The following is a 21185-nucleotide window of genomic DNA, read 5'->3' as shown; positions in this document are numbered from 1 at the left end:
AGGGGACTGTGACATGGCTAAAGCTAAGCTGATCTCCACTTGGACAGTGTGCCTGGATGAGAGCCTATCTAGGAACTCCTTCCAGGAAACCCAAAATAAGTGACGGAAAGAAATGCGGGTAATACCCTGATGTTGGATTATGGAAATAATTCATTCATACACATACACACACACCCCTTCACATAAAAATTATAAAGGGTGGGATGCAATATACCACAATAAGTCTCTCATTCCACCTATACAAGGATATCTCCATGTGCAACAAAACATTCTCCCCTCACGTACCACCTTAATCTGTTCTAGGAGTTTTCCCAACTCCCCAGAAAAAAATTGAGGTGGGGGGGAGTCCTGATCTGCAAGCAGAAAACATGGTGTTTACAGGACACAGTGGTTGAATACTGCCCATAGAACCAAAACTAGACCCAGAAACTAGAATCCAGAAATAAAATAAAAACTTACATACAAAAGTAGCAGCCAGCACTAACAATAATGATAAGAATAACAATAGTCACACAGCTGGACAAAAACTGCAGAAATCCTCCAGGCAGTCTTCAACAACTGGGTTTTGTTTTGTTTTACATTGGTTTTTAAATGTCACCAATGAAGATTTCACAACAGTTAGGCAGCCTATCCCTTTATTATATTGTGTTTATAATTATATCCACGAAGCTTTCCGTAATATCCCAAAACGACTAAAATCAAAACCTTGCAGCATTGTAAACCTTTCTTCTCTCACATCTCTTTTTAAACTAATCATGCTATTTTCTTCTTCTGTTAAAAGAAAGCAACTAGCTGGTTTTTGTTGACAGGTATTAATTAGAACGTGTCCTTTTTTCTCTCTTTCTTGTCAAGAAGCAGAATAATATAATGCACAGTTAGCATTTCATGCAAGACAGGCATTAAGTAGCTAATAACAACTGGTTTCCCATTTCTGACCTTTCTGCTTTCTGCAGAGTCTTCCGTTCTTTTCCTTGCTGTTTCAAGGGACGATAACTGACTACTGAAATGGGAGGACAAGATGGGCGAACGGGGCTAGTAGATTTCTGAAAAGTTCCAAATCTTCTAGCCAGCATATCATCCCTCTCAATATCTGGGAAGCTGCCATCCATCTCTTCCTCGCTGCTCTCGTGCCACTCGCTCAAACTGCTTGGCGTTTGCTTCTGAGAATCAGCACAAGCATCCGAGAGAGATGAATTACACGCATCCATAACTTCACTGACAGTACAAGACGGAGATTAGGAGAGAGAAAGGGAGAAAGGTAATGAGATCCACATGGAAGCGCTGAGAAGAGACCTTCACTTATTCATCTTATCTTTAAAAGCGAACATCTGAGTTTCTTGCTAGGAGTATCAAGCAAGGAATTCTTGCAACGACAATGGGCTGATTAGATAAAAGAAAACCAAATAAGTGAAAATTATTGGCTGCACAGAAAATTGGGGGGGGGGGGAGAGAAATGCACCGCCGAAACAAAAGTGCAATCCACTTTTAACATGCACACATACAAATATACCAGAGGGAGGGGAAAACAAAACTCTAACTAGATGCCCCAAAGAAGTAAACTCTGTAATGTGCTGCCAGAAACAAAGCAAAAGCTAAGGCTAACGCTTCAGATGGTGTAATAAAAGTTTGAGAAGCCTTGATCAGTAAGGGCCCCTCCAAGACTGGTATTTTTGGGGCAGGTGAGTTCTGTGCAATGTCATTGACACAATAATAGTGCATTAGTGGTGGATTTATAGTGAATCATCTGCACTTAACTTACTCTGCCAAACCTTTATCAGGCATTGCAAGTATAAAAAAGGTAAAGGACCATGACAGTTAAGTCCAGTCGCGAACAACTCTGGGGTTGCAGGGCTCATCTCGCTTTACTGGCCGAGGGAGCCGACGTTTGTCCACAGACAGTTTTTCCAGGTCATGTGGCCAGCATGACTAAGCCGCTTCTGGCAAAACCAGAGCAGTGCACGGAAATGCCGTTTACCTTCCCGCTGGAGCGGTACCTATTTATCTACTTGCACTTTGACGTGCTTTTGAACTGCTAGGTTGGCAGGAGCTGGGACCGAGCAATGGGAGCTCACCCCATCGCAGGGATTCGAACCGCCAGCCTTCCGATCGGCAAGCCCAAGAGGCTCAGTGGTTTAGACCACAGCGCCACCATGTCCCCATTGCAAGTATAGGCCATCATAAAACCTATATAAAATTTTAAAATATATACAAAATATATAATGACGAGGATTTCATTGGAATTTCTCTTCCTGCTAAATAGTGCCATTCACCACTCTAAGAGATACTGTTGACAAAAACTTAGTTACCTCCGGGCTAATGTCACACAGATAGAATCTGATATTTTCATTGTGCCGTGATGTTAAATTACCCGAAAAAGGGGATATAGCATGTGTTTGCGTAGCTGGTTGTACAATGGACAGTAGAAAAAATATTTTCTACAGTGTCCGGCGCATTCAGAGAACATCCACAATGTCTATCTTTTTCTGGGGGTGTTTGAATATCTGTCCTTGACAAAAGCTGAGGGGAAAACGTGACTCGTGCACACATCTTTCCACGGTATTAAGTTTTCCTGCAATGCTTTCCCGGTGTCACCACATTTTTGTGGCATGTGGAGGGGCACTCTTCTGCTAGAGTGCAACAAAAGTGGAACACCACCCTTATTCCCCTCCAAAAAACACAACATTTTGGGTAAGAAAACATACTAGATTTCAGCAGGATGGTACAGAGCACGCACTGACTGGAAGCAAGGTTATACAGTGGTACCTCGGGTTAAGTACTTAATTCGTTCCAGAGGTCCGTTCTTAACCTGAAACTGTTCTTAACCTGAAGCACTACTTTAGCTAATGGGGCGTCCCGCTGCTGCCGCACCGCTGGAGCACGATTTCTGTTCTCATCCTGAAGCAAAGTTCTTAACCCCAGGTAATATTTCTGGGTTAGCGGAGTCTGTAACCTGAAGCGTATGTAACCTGAAGCGTATGTAACCCCAGGTACCACTGTATCTACTCCAAAAATTTGGCAGTAATGAAAGCGGGATCACATATAACTTGCCCTGCGAACACCAGGTGCACAAATCGTCATGAATGAAGAACTAAATAAGATATCTGGAATGGGCCTAAGTCAACCTGTGGCTGACCCCTACTGAAGAGAATGCACTAGCACCAGCCAAATCCAGGAGAGATGGTCACGTTCTCTTTGGCCTGCCTTGCCATTCTTCTTTGCACAATGCAGCTTAGGGCAGATTCACCCAGCAGAGGCCGACACTAAGTGCTTCATTAGAATCAGGAAGTAGTATCCGAGAAATGGAGAAGGGGAATAGTGGGGCTTCATTAGACCACACCACTTGCATGTACATGCATTGCTTGGTCCACAGCAGAGGTGGGAGATCAGTGCAGACTGGGTGCATGAACATAATAATAATAATAATAATAATAATAATAATAATAATAAAATTTATTCCCTGCCCATCTGGCTGGGTTTCCCAACATATGGCTTGTGGGGATCTAGCATGCCATATGAGTGCAGAGGATCCCTCAATCAGGCATACACTGAGGAACCCATCCTGAGCTAACGGGACAGAGCAGGCTGGAAGTCTATATACAGTGGTACGTCGGGTTACATACGCTTCAGGTTACAGACTTTGCTAACCCAGAAATATTACCTGGGGTTAAGAACTTTGCTTCAGGATGAGAACAGAAATTGTGCTCCGGTGGCACGGTAGCAGCGGGAGGCCCATTAGCTAAAGTGGTGCATCAGGTTAAGAACAATTTCAGGTTAAGAACGGACCTCGAGAACGAATTAAGTTCTTAACCAGAGGTACCACTGTAAATAATAACCACTTCAGGCAACTCTTCCTAACAATAAGATATATTTATTTACAGCAGAACCTCAGTTTTCAAATGAAATCCGTCCCAAGGGATTTCAGTGCAACTTCAATGGAGAAAAGTGGAAAAACCTCACTGGAAGCCGTTCGACTTCCGAGGCGCATTTGAAAACGGAAGCAGTTAATTCCGGGTTTTCGGGATTCGGAAACCGAAGCGTTCGGCTTCCGAGACGCTCGAAAACCAAGGTTCCACTGTATTAGGAAATAAGTAGAACTGGCTTCTGAGAGACTTAGAATAGAACTACATGGGGAACAACCATGCCTGCTACCCAAACATGTCTGCCATTTAAGATTAATACAGGGTTAGGAAAAGCAAAGGGGAACTGGCAGGCTCTTCTTAACTTGTCCTACATTAGTCAGTTCTCTCCTGTGTCTGTTAGCCTCCTCACACACCCCACCTCCAAAGCATTTATTCTCCAGTCAGGTATCTTCATCGGGGGGGGGGGAGGGGGAGGGGGAAAGGTAGTTTAACACACATGGCACATTTATATGTGTCAGGGGCTCAGGAGCAGAGGCACAGGGAAGAGAGGAGATGGAGAGCGAAGGGGAAGAATCCGAGGGGAGCGTAGGAGAAGAGGACAGTGGACCGAGGGATTCCATGAGCCTATCCAGCGAATCGGAAGATTCACAGAAGGGGGCGCCAGTGGCCAGGGGTAGGGGGTTCCCAAGGGGAACGCCCCAGGAGCAAGGGGGCAGCAGGGACTCCCAGAGCAGTAGCTGGAAATCAGGACCAGCTTCCCCACCAGAGCAGAGTGGGGGGGAAGAGTCCCAAGGATCGGGGCCAGTGCATTCCCCACCAGGGAGAGAAGATAAGGCAGGGCTGACCACGCCTCCATCAGAAAGTCGGACAACGGAGGAGAGGTCAGATCCGGCCAGTGTCCCGGAAGAGGGAAGCAGTGACCGAAGTAGTGTAACGGTTAGGAGAAAGGTCACTGGGCTGGCGCGAGAGGCAAGTTCAAATGTACAGGAGCGCGGGACAGCAGAGAATGAGGATTGGGAACCGGGTCCTAAAGCCCGCCGGAGGGAGGGGGAGGAGCTAAGCGACTCAGCGTCGGAAGAGTCCAGAAAGGGCAATGCCCCAGCGGGCAGGAGGACCCAGAGGAGGAGAGAGCAGCGTAAAAGGTGGAGCAGGGCTAGGATCTTAAACTGGTGTCATAGGGGAGGGGACTCAGACGGGACTTCGCCGATCTAGGGTTTAAGACGTAGGGCTGCACGCTGTGGCTTTGAAATGGAAACTGAACTTCAATAAAGACTTTTGTACATTACTACAGCCTAGCATTGGTCCTCTGTGAGCTGGGACCTAGAGGCAGCTCTGACAATATGGAAAAACCTGCAGGTACGGGAGAAATTGAAGCACCTTTACCTGTAGATTCTCCTGCAGCAATTAGCATCCTCAGGCAAAAGGTCGCATCCAAGCCATACATTCAAAGCTCACGGACTCCCCCCAAGGAATCCCAGGGAATGCAGTTGGTTAAAGGTGCTGGGAACTGTAGCTTTGTGAGTGCTAAACTACAGTTCCTAGGATTTGTCAGAGAATATCATGCGCTCGAAATGTGCTTTGAATATGTAAGGTGGATGTGAACAAAAGTGGGGAACTCTGTATTCGCTTCTTAACACATAGTTCTGCCCTTACTTCCAAAAACAACTTAATGAACATAAGGTAAAGGTAAAGGGATCCCTGACCATTAGGTCCAGTCGTGGCCGACTCTGTGGTTGCGGCACTCATCTCGCTTTATTGGCTGAGGGAGCCGGCGTACAGCTTCCGGGTCATATGGCCAGTATGACTAAGCCGCTTCTGGTGAAACCAGAGCAGCGCACGGAAACGCCGTTTACCTTCCCGCCGGAGCGGTACCTATTTATCTACTTGCATTTTGATGTGCTTTCAAACTGCTAGGTAGGCAGGAGCTGGGACTGAGCAACGGGAGCTCACCCCAGCGTGGGGATTTGAACCGCCAACCTTCTGATCGGCAAGTCCTAGGCTCTGTGGTTTAACCCACAGCGCCACCCGCTACATAAAGGTAAAGGTAAAGGTACCCCTGCCCGTACGGGCCAGTCTTGACAGACTCTGGGGTTGTGCGCCCATCTCACTCAAGAGGCCAGGGGCCAGCGCTGTCCGGAGACACTTCCGGGTCACGTGGCCAGCGTGACATCGCTGCTCTGGCGAGCCAGAGCCGCACACGGAAACGCCGTTTACCTTCCCGCTGGTAAGCGGTCCTTATTTATCTACTTGCACCCGGAGGTGCTTTCGAACTGCTAGGTTGGCAGGCGCTGGGACCGAGCAGCGGGAGCGCACCCCGCCGCAGGGATTCAAACCGCCGACCTTTCGATCGGCAAGCCCTAGGCGCTGAGGCTTTAACCCACAGCGCCACCCGCGTCCCCCACCCGCTACATAGCTCCCTCCTTATTTCAGATATCGTGATATATCAGCATATTGCAATGTTTAGCTGTTGATGTAGCGTGATGTTGCAAACCAGGTATTGCCCAGCCCCAATCCTAGCTATTGTGCCTTTCACAGAGATACAAACTAAATACCTGGGATTAGCATGCAGCCTGTGGACATCGTCAGGATGACCAAGAGAGTTGACATGGCTCACAGAGAGCAAGGATGAGGTTTCAGCTGTGGTCCCAAGAGCCCCAGCTCTTTCCCTATTGGCTGCCTCTTCCATGTCATCTTTAGGCGCAGCCCTAGCAATTGAAAGCTTCTCCCAAGCATGAAGGTCAATTTCTGTCACTGGCCCAAAGTGCACAAACCTCTGCTTGGGACTGCTGGCCTTCTTGGACATTCTCACTTTGCAGCTTGCAAAACGGTTACGACTGGCAGCTTCCACTGCCGTTTCAGAGGTCAGAAAGGAACCTGGGGTGTTCGTGAGCTCCTCGTCGCTAACGACAAAGATGTAAGCAAAAAATAAAATAAAAAGGCATATAAAAAGGCAGCTACAAGACTGAGGGAAAACCAAGAAACCAAACTTTTAATGAGGAGGAGGAGGAAAATCACTCAATGCAAGAAATTGGGGTGTTGTGAGAAGAGACCCTGGCACCCCCCTTTTTATCAAACCAAGGAACATGGAGAAAAATGATTCTGACCAAGAGTGAAAGCAACATTTAAAAATGTAAACAGCACAACAGGACCAAAGCCAAACTGTATCCAGAAAATTATATGAACTTATCAAAGGACAAAAGTGGCTTGGTTCCAAGTGATGGCATAATGTCTCTTGGAAATCTGAGCAGTACATTCGCAAATAGCTATGATGGCAGTTTTTTCTTGCTTTGTAAACTTTTTGCTAGATTGTGCCCACAGCCCTTCCACTAAACCAGATAGAGAGCTATCGTCTAGCCGTGATTGATTCAGACATATTCCCATGTAACCCCGAGCAGAGCTAGCAAGGCTTGTTGCCACAGCTGCTTCCTGCATGGGAGTGCCAAGAAAAGAGGGAAGCCCTGCAAGTGGAAACTTGACAAACACCAAGGGAAAGAAAAGTGTTTCATTTCAAGCCTAGACTCTTAAAGATTATGATAAGGGTTATTCCTGGTTCCTGCGCAGATGTGAACAGGAGACTTGTGCACAGAGCCGCTAAGATGGCCCATGATGCTATTCTTAGCTATGTTGGGGATGGACCGACAACACTCCCCTTGGTGGCTTGGGAAGGTTCAGCACCCCACTAACCCCAAGGAAATACCAAAGACAACACACACAGATAAGGGGTGGGTGAAATCTCTCGATTTTGGTTTCTCTCACTTTCTCATTCTTCCTGTCTTATGTTCAGTTCTCCAGATTTGTCTGCAATTCCTTTTAAGCGCTCATGAAAATTCATCAGCATTCAACGCAACTTTCTGTTAATATATAATATAGTAAAGCAATTTCCCCTAATCAATTGCATTTTTTACGTTATTATCACCAGTATATGCATTTTTTTAAATGCACATTTTACCCTAGCATATGCATTTTTGTACACATTACTTGGGTGGAGAACTAACTGCACGGCAAAATTAGGAGAAGTGTGAATTTTGAAGGAAGGATGTGCTTCGGTTCACATGCTGTTTCATGAAGTGTGAATTAGGCAGATTCTCCCCGTTCCTACACAAAGATGGCTGGCAGAAAGACATCAGTTATTATTGACCAGACCTTACTGTGTACCCTGGTAATTTGCTGCATGCAGATATTATGCATATGTCTTAATTGCTGGCCTTTGGTATTCCTGAGTGCCATGATTTGAGTTAAAAATATTTTAGGAGCAATATGAATCTTTATTCTCTCTCTCCTTCTCTCTCTTTCTATGGAAACATACCTGGAATTCCCTGAAACTTTCAGTCGGTCCCAGGTGTCTTGATCTGCTTGTGTTATAGTAGCTCTCACAAAATATGGCAAATCTACTTGGGAGGGGCTAGCCTGAGTTTTTCGCTTAGCCAGGTCATCTCTTTGAACATCTGGAAATTTAGATGCGTCTTTCTCCTTAGACTCGTCCTTCTGTGACTGCGGGAATGGTTTGTCTTCGCATATCACCACTGGCCTCGCTGAAGTCACACCCATCTTCTGTCCACTAATTTAATGCACATTCCAGAATCAGCAGGACAAAGAATACTTTTGAAGGACCAGACAGTGACAAGCAGCAAGCTCAGTAGCAGGAACGGCTCAAGCTAGTTTGCTGCCTGAGGCAAAGGATGAGATGGTGCATTCCCCATTTTGGGCACAAAATCTGACTAGATTGGTAGATATATCTTACTTCAGCACTGGTGATGGGACAGAGTCCTCTACCTCACCCTTAGGGCAGCAAGGAAATTTAGGGGCTGCACAGCAGACCCTTTTCTAGTCACTTTCCGCCCTTCAGAATTTGCTGCCTGAGGCAGCTGCCTCACTCTGCCTCATGCAAGGGCTGGCCCTGCCAAATCAAAATATTGAGTAAAAGTGGGCAACGGAGGAGAGAACGATGTTGGAGGAAGCAATCATCTATTGCTGCAATTTCAGCTAGTGGCTGGTATGCTCCATTGAGAGACAATACCCCCATTTTTACATAGTTATTGTCTACCAGTGCTAGCAGCACCTTCAGTGGGCCTCCTTAACCTGGAAGAGGCAGGGGTGCAAAAGGAGAGTGCTCACATGCCTCCTCTGACCTTCTAGAGTGCTTCAAGCAAAGCAGGAATGGTGGCAACATTGGGACACAAAGCTCAGGTCTTGCCAAATGCCACTTCTTTGGCCAGGCCTGCTCTCTACAGACAAACGACAGATTATGGGCAGAGACAAGCAACCCCATTGATGCATTTTTGAAACAATATTTAATTTATTAACAATCTCTCATTTTGACAGTTATGATGACGTCTACTTCCTATGCTGCAATGAATTCAAGTTTTGTCTCCCAATATAGCAAATCTTGGGGATTTTCTTTTACTGCTAACCATTCCCAAGCTCGGCATCCAAGGATTTGGACACGTTCTTCAGATGCCATTCCAAGACATTAGTCACCAGTTAGACGCTGGGACTGTAAATGTTGGCATTTATATTGTCGCCACAAAGGCAACACTTTTTATATGGCTAAAAGCAGCAGGAGTTCACAGTTCTTACAAAAGACTTTCTGCACTATCCAAGAAAGCTATACCCAGTTAAAAATGCTGTATACAGATATTTCTCAAAGTATAAAGAGTAAATCACTTATGCTCCCTAAAAATGTCACTGCTCATGCCTTTTACTACAATGCCTACACCAGCAATGAGCAAAATGGACACCAGTCTGGCTATGCAGTAAAAACATTTTGCTCAACATCCACTTGTATGTTGCATCACCCACACCCAGCCCACAATTATGCCTGGAGCTCAATATAGCTATTGTAAAAAGAGAGAGCGAGCGAGAGAAAGGGCTTTGCAGGAATTCCCCATAAGGGGTTAACCAAACTGAACCAGACCTGTTTTTGCAGCTTCTTCATTAGCAGAAATAAATGTGTCCAAAGCCATTATGCAGAAAAGAAACTGACAACTTGGTGTAACACAACATGGAGAGACAAACAACCCTTAGAGCCAAGCTAGATAATGTGTCAAGAGTCATGAATTTTGTCTTCCAAGATCCCTGCAACTGCCACTTTAACAGAACTGCAACTGGAATTCATCTGTTTTCACCATATATATATATATATGTTGCAAGCAAGCAAGCAAGCAAGCAAGCAAGCAAGCAAACAAACGGTTCCTTTCCCACCTGGGTGGGAGGAATTGCGGGGTCAAGCAGGAGGAAAGTGATGTTGAATGAAAAAAACAGCAGGAAGTAAGAGCGTTGAACAGCCATTCTCCCTCCCATTTCTGATTTCAGTTTCTGATGCTACTTTTTAGATTAAAAAAACAGTAGAATGTTGGGAGGGAATCCCAGAGTCTCCTGCGTATTATATCCTTTTCTTAAGTCTTGTGGAAGATTCTACCCTTAACTAAGAGACTAGGAGAACAGTGGCTGTCAAACCAACCAACTTATATTCTACACTTGCTGTTCCCAGTCCAAATTTAACTGACCCAGACACTCCTCCCCTTTCCTACAACTTTTAAGAGAGCAGCCAGAGAAACTTTGCAGAGAGCTTTGAATTCCCCCACCTCCCCTGTGAACCCACTGGAAAATGGGAAGCTTACACTGAAGTGCCAACACCATTGCCTGGTTAAAAAAAATATATCCCAAATTAAATAATACAGAAACAAGTAGAATAGCACACCTTGAACATTCCTGCTTTTTCTTTTGTTTCTTCCCTTCTTCCACTTTACCTCGATCTTTGTTTGCATAAGATCCAAGTAGATACTGGTTAAATGGCAACGTAAGTTTGGGCTGATTTAGTCTTGCTCTGCGTATAGCAAAATCATCCTTCTCTAGGTCAGGAATCCTGTCATCTCGTTCGTCTTCGGACCCAGAATCTTTTCGCTGATAGCTCAGCATAAAGGGGTTCTCTTTGCGAAGGATGATGTCTGGAGTAAGCTCATCCATTTCGCACATGTGCAATTGACTGATCCATAGCAAAGTTAAATAGGAAATCCAGATGTGAAATGAAAAAAGACAACACGACTCTCCATATTTCTTTAAAAAAGGCAAACAAAATATGCTGTACGTGCCGTTAGTTCAGAGGAAGCGTTCATAATTTAAGACTCCATGCTGCAAAAACCGGGATTCCATGCATGTACAGTTAGTGACAATGGATCTTTATTTCCTGCTTTAATTATTTGTGGAACGAACATGAACAGAACAAGAATTGCTCATTTCACCATTTAAAAGAGGCACTGTTATTCTCAAAAACACTTCAAACACTTCTTTTTTCCTCTAATCAAAAACTATCAGTACAGCTTCTGGCCATGTACTTAACAGAAAGACACTCTGGATTCTTACGTTTCCTTCTAGCGCTTATAAGTTCTTAAAATGAATTTCTTTTTCTTTACATTAATAGCAGAAGTCCCCACCCACCCTCTCTCTTGAAGGTTTTGGCTTATGGTCCCATTGACGAACATCAGAGAACAGGACTGTAGTCACTGATATTCATCTATTAACCTTGAGGTGGGAAAATAAAAAAGTTCATTAAAAGAAAAGATGCAGAATATAACTGGTGCCCTTTCTTCCCACCCCTGAAGCACCCTGAAGCTATGGAACTTCTCTGATAAAAAAATGCCTCTTTTATAATATGGCTATCCCAGCTCCTGAAGAACTGTGAACAGTATCATCAACCAAGAATAATGTTGTCTACCAGAGGCCCCAAGAGGTAATATTGTCCCAATCCAAGCAAAACCCAAAGGAAAATGAAGCTATTTGCATTACAAGAATTTATAGCACAAAGCCACTTCCGCCTTCAGGAGTTGCAGGCTTCACGGCCCCTCCATGTGTGTGGTGGGTAGAGGCCAGCCCCCGCGATTGGGGGATTTGCAGCCGTGTCACCCCCTAGCTGGCCAATTGGCTGGCTTGGGGGGCGTGTCCTGCCCTATATAGGCCAGGGATCTCCCTCTTTGCCGCCTGCCAGCTGTTCCTGTTTTCCCACCCTCCCACCCTATAAGGTTTCGTTCTTTGACTTTGCTATGGACCTTGGTTGGTCCCCGTTGAGGGGCCTGCTAGGAATTTTTCCACTTGGCAAATTGGCACCAGCCACCTGGTTTTCGCCTACCTTGTAGCAAATCGTCACATGAAGGGTCAAGAAATCTCATTTTATGCTAACAAGTAAGAAGCTTATAAAGCAGTTATAAACTAGTTTAAAGTATTATGGCTTCCCCAAGGGACTTCCCAGGCTGGCTTTGCATGTTCCTATAATCTGGTTTGCATGGCATGCTTAACCAAATTATGGCTTAGCAACATCATGTACATGTGCGGGCCCCCAGAGAGTTGCTCACAGCTATCTTATTCCTCCCTAGTCCCTTTTACTGCCACTACAACTCATGGTTAGCGAGGCGAGAGCTTAACTGTATGTCCTGATTCAGAAGACACAGAGAAGTTTCTCCCCAGGAATATGCATGCCTGTAGGGTCTCACTATGGAATAGTCTGGCTTACTGTATCAGACAAATCAGTGGAAAACACCAACAGGAAAGAAAAAGGAGATTTCTAAATGCTCTTAACATTTATTAATTTTTTAAGTTTCCTTCCTCCTCTCTGCAACCACGTGTATTTAAAAAAGAAGAAGAAAACTAATTAAGTTCATCTTGGGTCTTTCACAACCAAATGGGGTTCAGAAAGGTAGGGCAAAGGGCACACAACAGCGCAGGTGTTTAGCCTGCCGCTAAAGCACAGCTTTCCTCTTTGGCAGGCATTCCCTACCTTCTAGCACCACCACTTTCAAATTCTGCACCTGGCACCTAAGAAAATACAGTATTTCAGGACGACAATGGGGGAGGAAACAATCACTTACTGCTGCAGACCCTGAACATCTTGCTCTACCTAAGACAGCTCAAGAGGTCCTTGAGAGGAGAGCATGAAGAGTCCTGCGGATAAGATGACGCCAGAGCGCTTCCCCCAACCTTTGTTGCCCTTGGCTAAAGGACTGAGTTGTCCACCTGTCATAGCTGTCAACTTACAGATTTGAAAATAAGGGACCAGCAGCCTTGAAAATAAGGGATCAGCAGCCAAAATAAGGGATTTTCCGAACACAGGTATGTTCAACTTTTGAGCCCCTCTGAGCCAAAGGCAGAAAACCCAGCCAGCAGCCAAACGAAGCCTCAAGCGGTGGTTCCCACAGCACAGAAACCCGGCAAAGGGGATGCAGCAAGGAAAACCACTGTCACCTCTCCGCTGGGAAGCGCTGAGCAAAGGCGAGTCCCCAGGCAACACAGCCGATTCGATCGGCCAAATCATGCAAGCTCCACCCCCCAGTCATTTTTAGACTCCTTATTGGGTGAGCAACGCAGCCAAGCAACACAGTTGGAGCCTATCTCCTCCCTGGCCAGAAGGGAGGGAGGGAGAGGAGCTGCTTCCTTTGAAACCCGGGAAATTTAAGGGACATCATCAATAAGGGACAGCAGCGGGACACAGTGCTGGGATAAGGGACTTTCCCACCAAATAAGGAACAGTTGACAGCTATGCCAGCTGAATCTGCAGCTTTGAAGGGGGAACTGGAAGTTGCAAGGCTGGAGCTGTGCATAATGACCAAAAAGCTGTTAACCTCCTCCAAGCACACGTGCTAAACCTATTAAACCCAGTGTAAGCCTGCAAACTCTCCAGAAAGGGAGAGACGGACAGCACTGTGTTTCATTGCTATTTTGAGTCATGTCCAAGGTTCTCATTTAAGCCTCACAGATGCTGTTGTTCAAACACCGTTGTCTTGGTTATTGCACACATTAGTCCCAGTGTGGGACTAACAGGGGTTCTGTTATTGCCTGCCATACAACCGAATACATGAGATATCGTTGGAAAAGCACCAGGAAAGTGGCTTCAGGCATTCCCTTGCCAAATGGGGCCTTGCACATCTTCCCCACAGTGACTTCCAGGTGTGCCTGAAGCTCCCACGAATCTCCGCACACTTTCGGCAAATGGAACTTGAACTTTGGTTTTTACAGTTTTGGATACAGGTAGAGATGCAATGGCAGCTCTCGAAACCAGCCTGCAAAACCAGGCACAGTTGTGGAGGGGGGAACAGTTCCTGTACTTGGAATGCAAGGGCACTGTTATGTACTGAGTTGAATAGGATCCAGAATGCAACAGTCTGATTGGTCCTAGTACAATACGATTCAGAATGATTGATCCTAGAACAATGCAGCAGTATGACTGGTCCTCAGGAGGCACCCATTCCAGCTCCAGTTGGAAGTGAATCCGCAACCTGATTGGCCTACAGAAGAATCCTGGAATTAGCCAATCACATGCAGCCCATTGTGTAAATAATGTATATAAAGCAGATATTTGGGGGGAACTTTCATTCCTCCTCACCACTATGAGCTGAATAAAGAACATGAAATCCACTCTCGACTCCGAGTATATTTCAGGCACCATCTTGCCCTCTGCTTCAGGCGGCAAAATGCCTTGGGCCAGCCCTGGCTGCTTCCAACGACGTGCCAGCATCTGACTTGAGCAATTGAATGCAATCAAGCTTGCTCATGAAAACATGTTTTTGTGCATGAGCAGCATGATTTGGAAGTGGCTGTCTCCGTTTTCCACAAAAAAAAATAAAAGCTTCAGGCTACACTAATCTGCTGCTCTGCTACACTGTTCACACGAGTAAGATACTAATGTGTCCATTGTTTTGTTCATGTTGACCAGGACTTTCCTGACAAACAAAGCAACTCTGAGTTTAGAACAATCTCTCTCTCGTGTATGTGCGTGTGTGTGTGTGTATGCACACCAAGCAGCCCTACTTGCAGTTAAGGCATTTCCATTAGTTTTATTACAGCTGCATCTGTAGCAAACCAGTACTACTGGGTATCATACCAAGAATACGTTGCAGCAATCCCTTGTCTTATCAGCATTTGGCTTGTGCAATTTCAACCATATGTAGTTGAAGGCAATCTAGGTGAAGCAACTCAAGTCAAGTTCTGAGCTCTTTTCGCATTGGGTCTCCTTGAGGTTACTTGACGTAAAGAGGTTTTAAGCTCTCTGCCTTGCTTGCTGGGCAAAACTACTTGGCACGGTGGTTCTGAGGGTACGCTCTCTCTCTCTCTCTCTCTCTCTCTCTCTCTCTCTCTTCCCCTCATCTGCAGTCCCAAGGTTTGACTGTATGCAATTTTATGCATAACCCTTGGACCTGCAATTCATCACAATATTAATACTGCCCCTTTGAGAGAACTGGTAACAGATTGGCTAGAATATCATCAATTCAATGATTTTTTTTTTAAAAAAAATGGATAAAAAGGAAGTTTTAGTTACAAGTTATCAAGATTTCAAAGAGAGATCTTAGAAGATAATTTTAAATTGTTGTAAAAAAAAAAGTATAATTTGCTCCTGGGATGGGATACAAAAGCTGAACAGGTCAAATCTGTGATGATACAATGGGCAAAAGATGTGGGACATAAGATACAAATGACAGATTAGGAGAGGCTATGGAAAATAGATGTGAAATTTACGGCATGTACTTACTTTATTGAAAGAAAACTATATGAAAATGATGTGCCGTGGTATTTAACCCCGGTAAAATTATAAAAAATGTGTAGAACAAGTACCAATATATGGTGGAAATGTAAAGAAAAAGAAGGTACCTTTTATCATATGTGGTGGAATTGCAATGTAACTAAAAAAATTATGGGAAATGATATATAATGAAATGGGGGGTGTGTGTTTAAAATAACCAGAAGCTTTTCTATTAGGAATTATAGGTACTGATATCCCGAAAGACCAGAGGAAGCTGTTTATGTATGCTACAACAGCCACTCGGATGTTACTAGCCCAGAGATGGAAGGAAGAGACAGCCCCGACCAGAGAAGGATGACAAATCAAGTTGATGGACTATGCCGAAATGGCAAAACTAACTGGGGAGCTCAGGAATCAAGGAGACAATAAATTTAAAAAAAGAATGGGAAATGTTTATAAAGTATATACAAAATCATTGTAAACAGGTCAAAACATTAGCAGGATTTTAAATACACTTGTAATGTAACAGAATGTACACTTAGGAAGATGAAAAAAATTGGAGAAGTATTGAAATGCAGTTGGAAATAGAATCAAAAGGACCCATGGAAGGGATGAGGGGAAGTCAGGAGATTCAGAGTAATCTCAATATTTGGATTTTGTACTGTTTTTTTGAGGTATGTTTATTTTATTTTTCTTTCTCCCCTTTTTTCTTTGAAAATCAAATGAAAAGATTATATTAAAAAAATACGGCACCTTTGATGGGCATTCTCTCACACCCTTTTGCTGTTCTTATTCCATCAGCAAGAGTTTGAAACAGATACACAAGCCTGATTTTTTGAAATGCAAAATAAACAAACAAGCAATCAGGAACAGCAATGCCAGAAACCCCAAGCCAGACTCCTCCATGTGTCAAGCTGCACATGGATGCACAAACATGTCAGTATTCTGACAGAATAGCCCAACTAACTGATCCACCCTGCACAATACCCACAGGTAGAAAAGCCGAAACAAACAAGCTACCCTCATATCAGACGTGCCTGAACAACTGAAAGAGAAGGGATGGCTGCTGATGACATTATTGTCACGTGTTTGCTTACAGCAAATTGTTGAACAGTCTCCATGCTCTACCAGAAAAATGTAACAAGCTGAATATTTTTACGATTCCTGTTTTAAATTATACATCCTTTAATGCAACTGCTTAACCTCATTTTTGCTTTGCATTCACGAAAGCGAAGCTCAACCGCTCCAAGAAAATTGCATTTAGAGCCTGTTAATAGGGCACAGTAATTAGAGCACACAACTCTTTTCCAGCCAAAAATTCCTGCACCATAATCGCTCAGTTGCAATGAATGTGTTTAATAACAGATAATACTGCAGCACGCCGGCCTGCAATTCCCAGCTATTGTTTTCTCAAATCTTGCAGTGAATTCCGGCGAGGAAACAACAGGCGCATTTTATGAGGTTATTTTTCTCATGACGTTGCAGCAAAACCCAGGAAAAACCACACAGCATGGCAAATACCAAATGCATGCTCACGCCAAGTCCCACAGTGCGGGAGAGCTAACCTGCTACCATAGCGTTGCACAGCCGGCATGATCTTAATACCGGCCTGCTCAATCCTTCGTAGCTTGCCCAGTTCCTTGGGATCTTTTTCTGGATTTCTGGGCCCCGCTGCTTTCTTGGCAGAATGTGTAGAAGACTGACATAAAGGCTCTCCTTGGTTCACTTCTGTTTGAGCAGGCTTCCCAGAGGGCTTTGCAGCAGAAACGCAACACCCCAACCACTCTTCTTCAGATTGCGCCAGTACTTCGGTTTGTTCCTCTTCTATAGTTTCAGGGTGGCTTTTGCTAACAAGTCATACAGGGCAGATTATTTCACACCACAGTCCTGGCTTATTATTACCTGCTGCTGCTTGCGACCGTGCAGATCAGGTTAAGTTAATTCCGCACTGAATTAAAAGGAGACGTGGCTTTTTAAATGTGAGCCATTACTAAAAGGGGAAAAAATTCCACCACTTCGACATGTGGATGTGAAGGCAGTACACTCATGTTTTTGCATATATGCACACATATTGGAATAATTTACAATAATTTATTATTTATACCCAGCCCATCTGGCTGGGTTTCCCCCAGACACTCTGGACAGCTCCTAACTGAATATTAAAAACACAATACAGCATTAAACATTAAAAACTTCCCTAAACAGGGCTGCCTTCAGATGCCTTCTAAAAGTCAGATAGTTGCTTATTTCCTTGACATCTGATGGGAGGGTGTTCCACAGGGCAGGCGCCACCACCGAGAAGGCCCTCTGCCTGCTTCCCCGTAACCTCACTTCTCGCAGTGAGGGAACCGCCAGAAGGCCTTCAGAGCTGGACCTCAGTGTCCAGGCTGAATGATGAGGATGGAGACACTCTTTCAGGTATACTAGATCAAGGCCTTTTAGGGCTTTAAAAGACAGCACCAACAATTTGAATTGTGCTCAGAAACGTACCAGGTTGGATCTAGAATAAACTAGTTGCATTAAAGTCCCATTAAAATCAATGGAGGAAGTAAATCATGGCTTAAGTTCAATGGGAACCAAGTCCAATGAACTTAGTCTGGATCGAACCCATTATATCCATATTTAAAATAAAGGAAAACTTGAGTAAGGTGGGATATTCATTTTCAAAAAGACCACGTTTAGGTGGGGAAAACACCTTCCGTCTGCTTCAGATATTCTCAGAGCCGTCATGCACCATTGTCTCCATGGATGCAGACACATGGGGCAAATGACATCTGACCCCGGGGACTGTTGTGGCTCATGTAAATCACTGCCAGGAGGCAGCATGTGTCTGTGTGACTGTGCCAAATCAGTCAGAACAGCTGCCTGTCAATGGTCAGAAAGAAAGACTTGTCACTGGGTGGGTGAGTTCCAGCTGCTTAGCCCTACAGCCTTGTCTCAGAGGCCTTCAGTGAGCTAGATGCTTAGTAGACAGTGCCCAATGGCAGTGGGAGAATCTCTTGTACGCTACTTTGAGAGCCTCTCTGGGCTGTAAAGTGCGATAGTTCTATTAAAAGTACAGTGGTGCCTCGCAAGACGAAAAGAATCCGTTCCGCGAGTCTCTTCGTCTTGCGGTTTCTTCGTCTTGCGAAGCAAGCCCATTAGCGGCTTAGCGGATTAGCTATTAGGGGCTTAGGGGCTTAGCAGATCGGCTGATAAGCGGCTTAGCGGATCAGCAGATAAGCGGCTTAGCGACTTAGAAAAAGGGGGGGGGGAAACCCCGCAGGAACTCGCAAGACATTTTCGTCTTGCGAAGCAAGCCCATAGGAAATTCGTTTTGCGAAGCACCTCCAAAACGGAAAACCCTTTCGTCTAGCGGGTTTTCCGTCTTGCGAGGCATTAGTCTTGCAGGGCACCACTGTAAATAAATAACGCTACTTCCTTCACTATCCTTCAGTGCTCCATCAGTGCCCTTGGCACTTTTCCAGATAAAATAAGCACACACACAAAAAGGAAGGTTGTTGTGTCAAGGACCTTGTGATTGAGACTTAGTTGGTAGTTCAGCAAGGGAAAAGAGAGTGGCAATAAGAGCAGAATACGAGCAACTGCAGTTATACATAAAGTCAAACTTCGGTTGCCGAACGTAATGCGTTCCAGAAGCCCATTCAGCTTCCGAAATATTCGACAACGAGGTACGGCTTCTGATTGGTTGCAAGAGCTTCCGGCACTCAAGCAGAAGATATGTCGGATGTTTGGCTTCCAAAAAACATTCGAAAACCAGAGTAGTGACTTCCGGGTTTTCGGCGTTCGGGAGTCGAGGTTTGACTGTAATGAGGCTTTTCTGTTAGTCAGGGATAAGGACTTAGGCCTTAAGCCAAGGGCTTCTTGGAAATGATGGATTTGGGAGGGAATTGAGGAAAGAGAGAAATGAGAACAAAACTGTAGCACCCGCGACGGCAATCGGTGAGAACGTTTTAGAGCATCTGAACCAAAGTTCTGGTTTAAGTAACGTACATGGTACTAATATGAAACCCAGCATCTTGTTAAAAGCAAAGTAGGTCAAACAACCTTATGTCCACAGTAAAACTCATTAAGTAATTCTGTAGTAATGTTTCAATAAACTAAGTATAGCAGAGCTGTTTATGTGATGTTCTAAGTCAAACTGCATTCCATATGATTGCCATCTTGCAATTAATCAAGCAAGAGAGAACACGGCCAGAAACCATCTGTTGGTCACCTGTGAATGGGAGATGCACTTGTTAGGTTTAGGTGGCTCTGACTTGGTAACCTGAGAAGTGGCCAAGTCCTTACCTGAAAGGTCTCTCTCCTCCTAGGGGAGAAGTAGCAGTACTCCAGCTCTTCCTGAACTCCTCTCGTTCGGCCTTCTTCTTCCTGAGAGGAGCCGGAATATAGGCAGTCTGGTTACTCTTATTGGGGAGGTATTGGTTAAAAGGCACAACTGATTTGGGTTCACCATAAGATGTCCGCCTTGCAGACATATCGTCTTTTTTCACATCTGGCAACTTTCGATGCGGCAAGTCAGATTCCGAATCGCTTCCTCTGCCTACGTGGAAAAGAAAGAAAGAAATTAAGAAAAAGAAAGAAAGGAGTCAAGTTTAAATGCTTAATTCATGTGTGCCAGTAGGAGGATCACTGCAATTATTTGGTGCAAAGGTGTCTATCTTCTTCCCCCACAAACGAATGTACGGTTTGCAGGCTTCAGAGTGTCAATTGCCGTAGAACATGACACATACAAAAGTGCTCCTTAAATTCAATGGGCAAATGAAGCATAAATTCCAGTCGCTGCTTAGGAGTGAGAATCAAGTTTTTAAATTGTCAGTAAAAGCTGTTGTGCTTTAAGATCCATCTTGAAGTTTCACAAGGTCACACTTCCACACTGCACATGGGACTGCACAAATGAGGGCAGACTTTTTTTAAAATGACCCACATCTCTATTGTATTAAACGTTTTAAAAAAACACAATTGAGTATTGCCCCTTGCACAGGGAAATCTTCAGTTAGCAGTGATAATTGAGAACACACGGGGACGTCCTATAATACGTTTTCCCTATTATAATCTTGAATTTGAAGGTCAGAAATACAATAACTGCTGTGTTCACACAGCTCCAAGAAAAACTCCTCTAGCTCTCTGCAGGCATAATATTTTAGCTGCCTTAAGCAGAAATATTCAACAAGCAGCTGCACTACAGATATAGCTAGATGACAACACAAGAACTGTCTTGCTGGGTTTGATCAAAGCCTGTCTCATTCAGCATTTTAAACAGCACTCAGCCAGATGTCTCTGGAAGGAGCAGTGGTCATCCATCGTTGCTTATCTCCAGTGCATGACACTCAGAGTAATACCATCTCTGAAGACGGAGATTCCTTGGCTAATAGCCGTGGATATACACCCCCAACCCAAGGATTTGCTAATCCTTTTCAAAAAGCCATCAAAGCCAGTAATGAACCTACAATACTTGAACTCAGGATCATCCCATGGATTTGGCCACAGGATGCTCAACTTCATGGGATGACCCAAAGTTCAAATAATATGGGAGAAAGGAAACAAATTTCTGAACAACTGTACAAAATGAACTCAAGACCTTTAAACATTTTTCCTTTCTTTTCAAAGATGGTAGTGTTGCAAAAGGTAAAGGACCCCTAGACAGGTAAGTCCAGTCAAAGGTGACTATGGGTGCGGCGCTCATCTCACTTTTCAGGCTGAGGGAGCTGGCATTTGTCTGCAGACAGCTTTCTGGGTCATGTGGCCAGCATGACTAAACTGTTTCTGGTGCACAGGACACCATGACGGAAGCCAGAGCGCACAGAAACGCCAGTTAC

The 21185-nt window shown here is 44.7% G+C and overlaps 1 protein-coding gene and 1 long non-coding RNA gene across 11 annotated transcripts in view; one reads left to right on the top strand and one right to left on the bottom strand.

Moving 5' to 3' along the window:
• The window catches only part of LIMCH1 (LIM and calponin homology domains 1), a 217692-nt gene that overhangs the window by 46130 nt on the left and 150377 nt on the right, over positions 1–21185 (bottom strand). For 8 of the 10 annotated variants that reach the window (XM_079989583.1, XM_079989578.1, XM_079989581.1 and 5 more), the window contains 6 exons: positions 19657–19909; positions 16932–17213; positions 10561–10845; positions 8167–8418; positions 6413–6760; positions 937–1215 (listed from right to left, as the gene is read on the bottom strand). In XM_079989583.1, coding sequence (XP_079845709.1) covers positions 937–1215; positions 6413–6760; positions 8167–8418; positions 10561–10845; positions 16932–17213; positions 19657–19909 — 1699 coding nt within the window. The remainder of the gene's footprint in view (positions 1–936; positions 1216–6412; positions 6761–8166; positions 8419–10560; positions 10846–16931; positions 17214–19656; positions 19910–21185) is intronic. The other 2 variants (XM_079989584.1, XM_079989586.1) reach the window with 2 other exon arrangements.
• On the top strand, positions 11890–15129 carry LOC307223694. Its single transcript, XR_013842204.1, has 2 exons — positions 11890–12857; positions 13387–15129. It is a non-coding gene; the product is annotated as an uncharacterized lncRNA (long non-coding RNA).

Source organism: Podarcis cretensis (genome assembly GCF_951804945.1).
Source record: "Podarcis cretensis genome assembly, chromosome: 9".
NCBI classification, from domain to species: domain Eukaryota; kingdom Metazoa; phylum Chordata; class Lepidosauria; order Squamata; family Lacertidae; genus Podarcis; species Podarcis cretensis.
The sequence above is the reverse complement of the archived record's forward strand: the minus strand, read 5'-3'. Positions and strand labels throughout refer to the sequence as shown.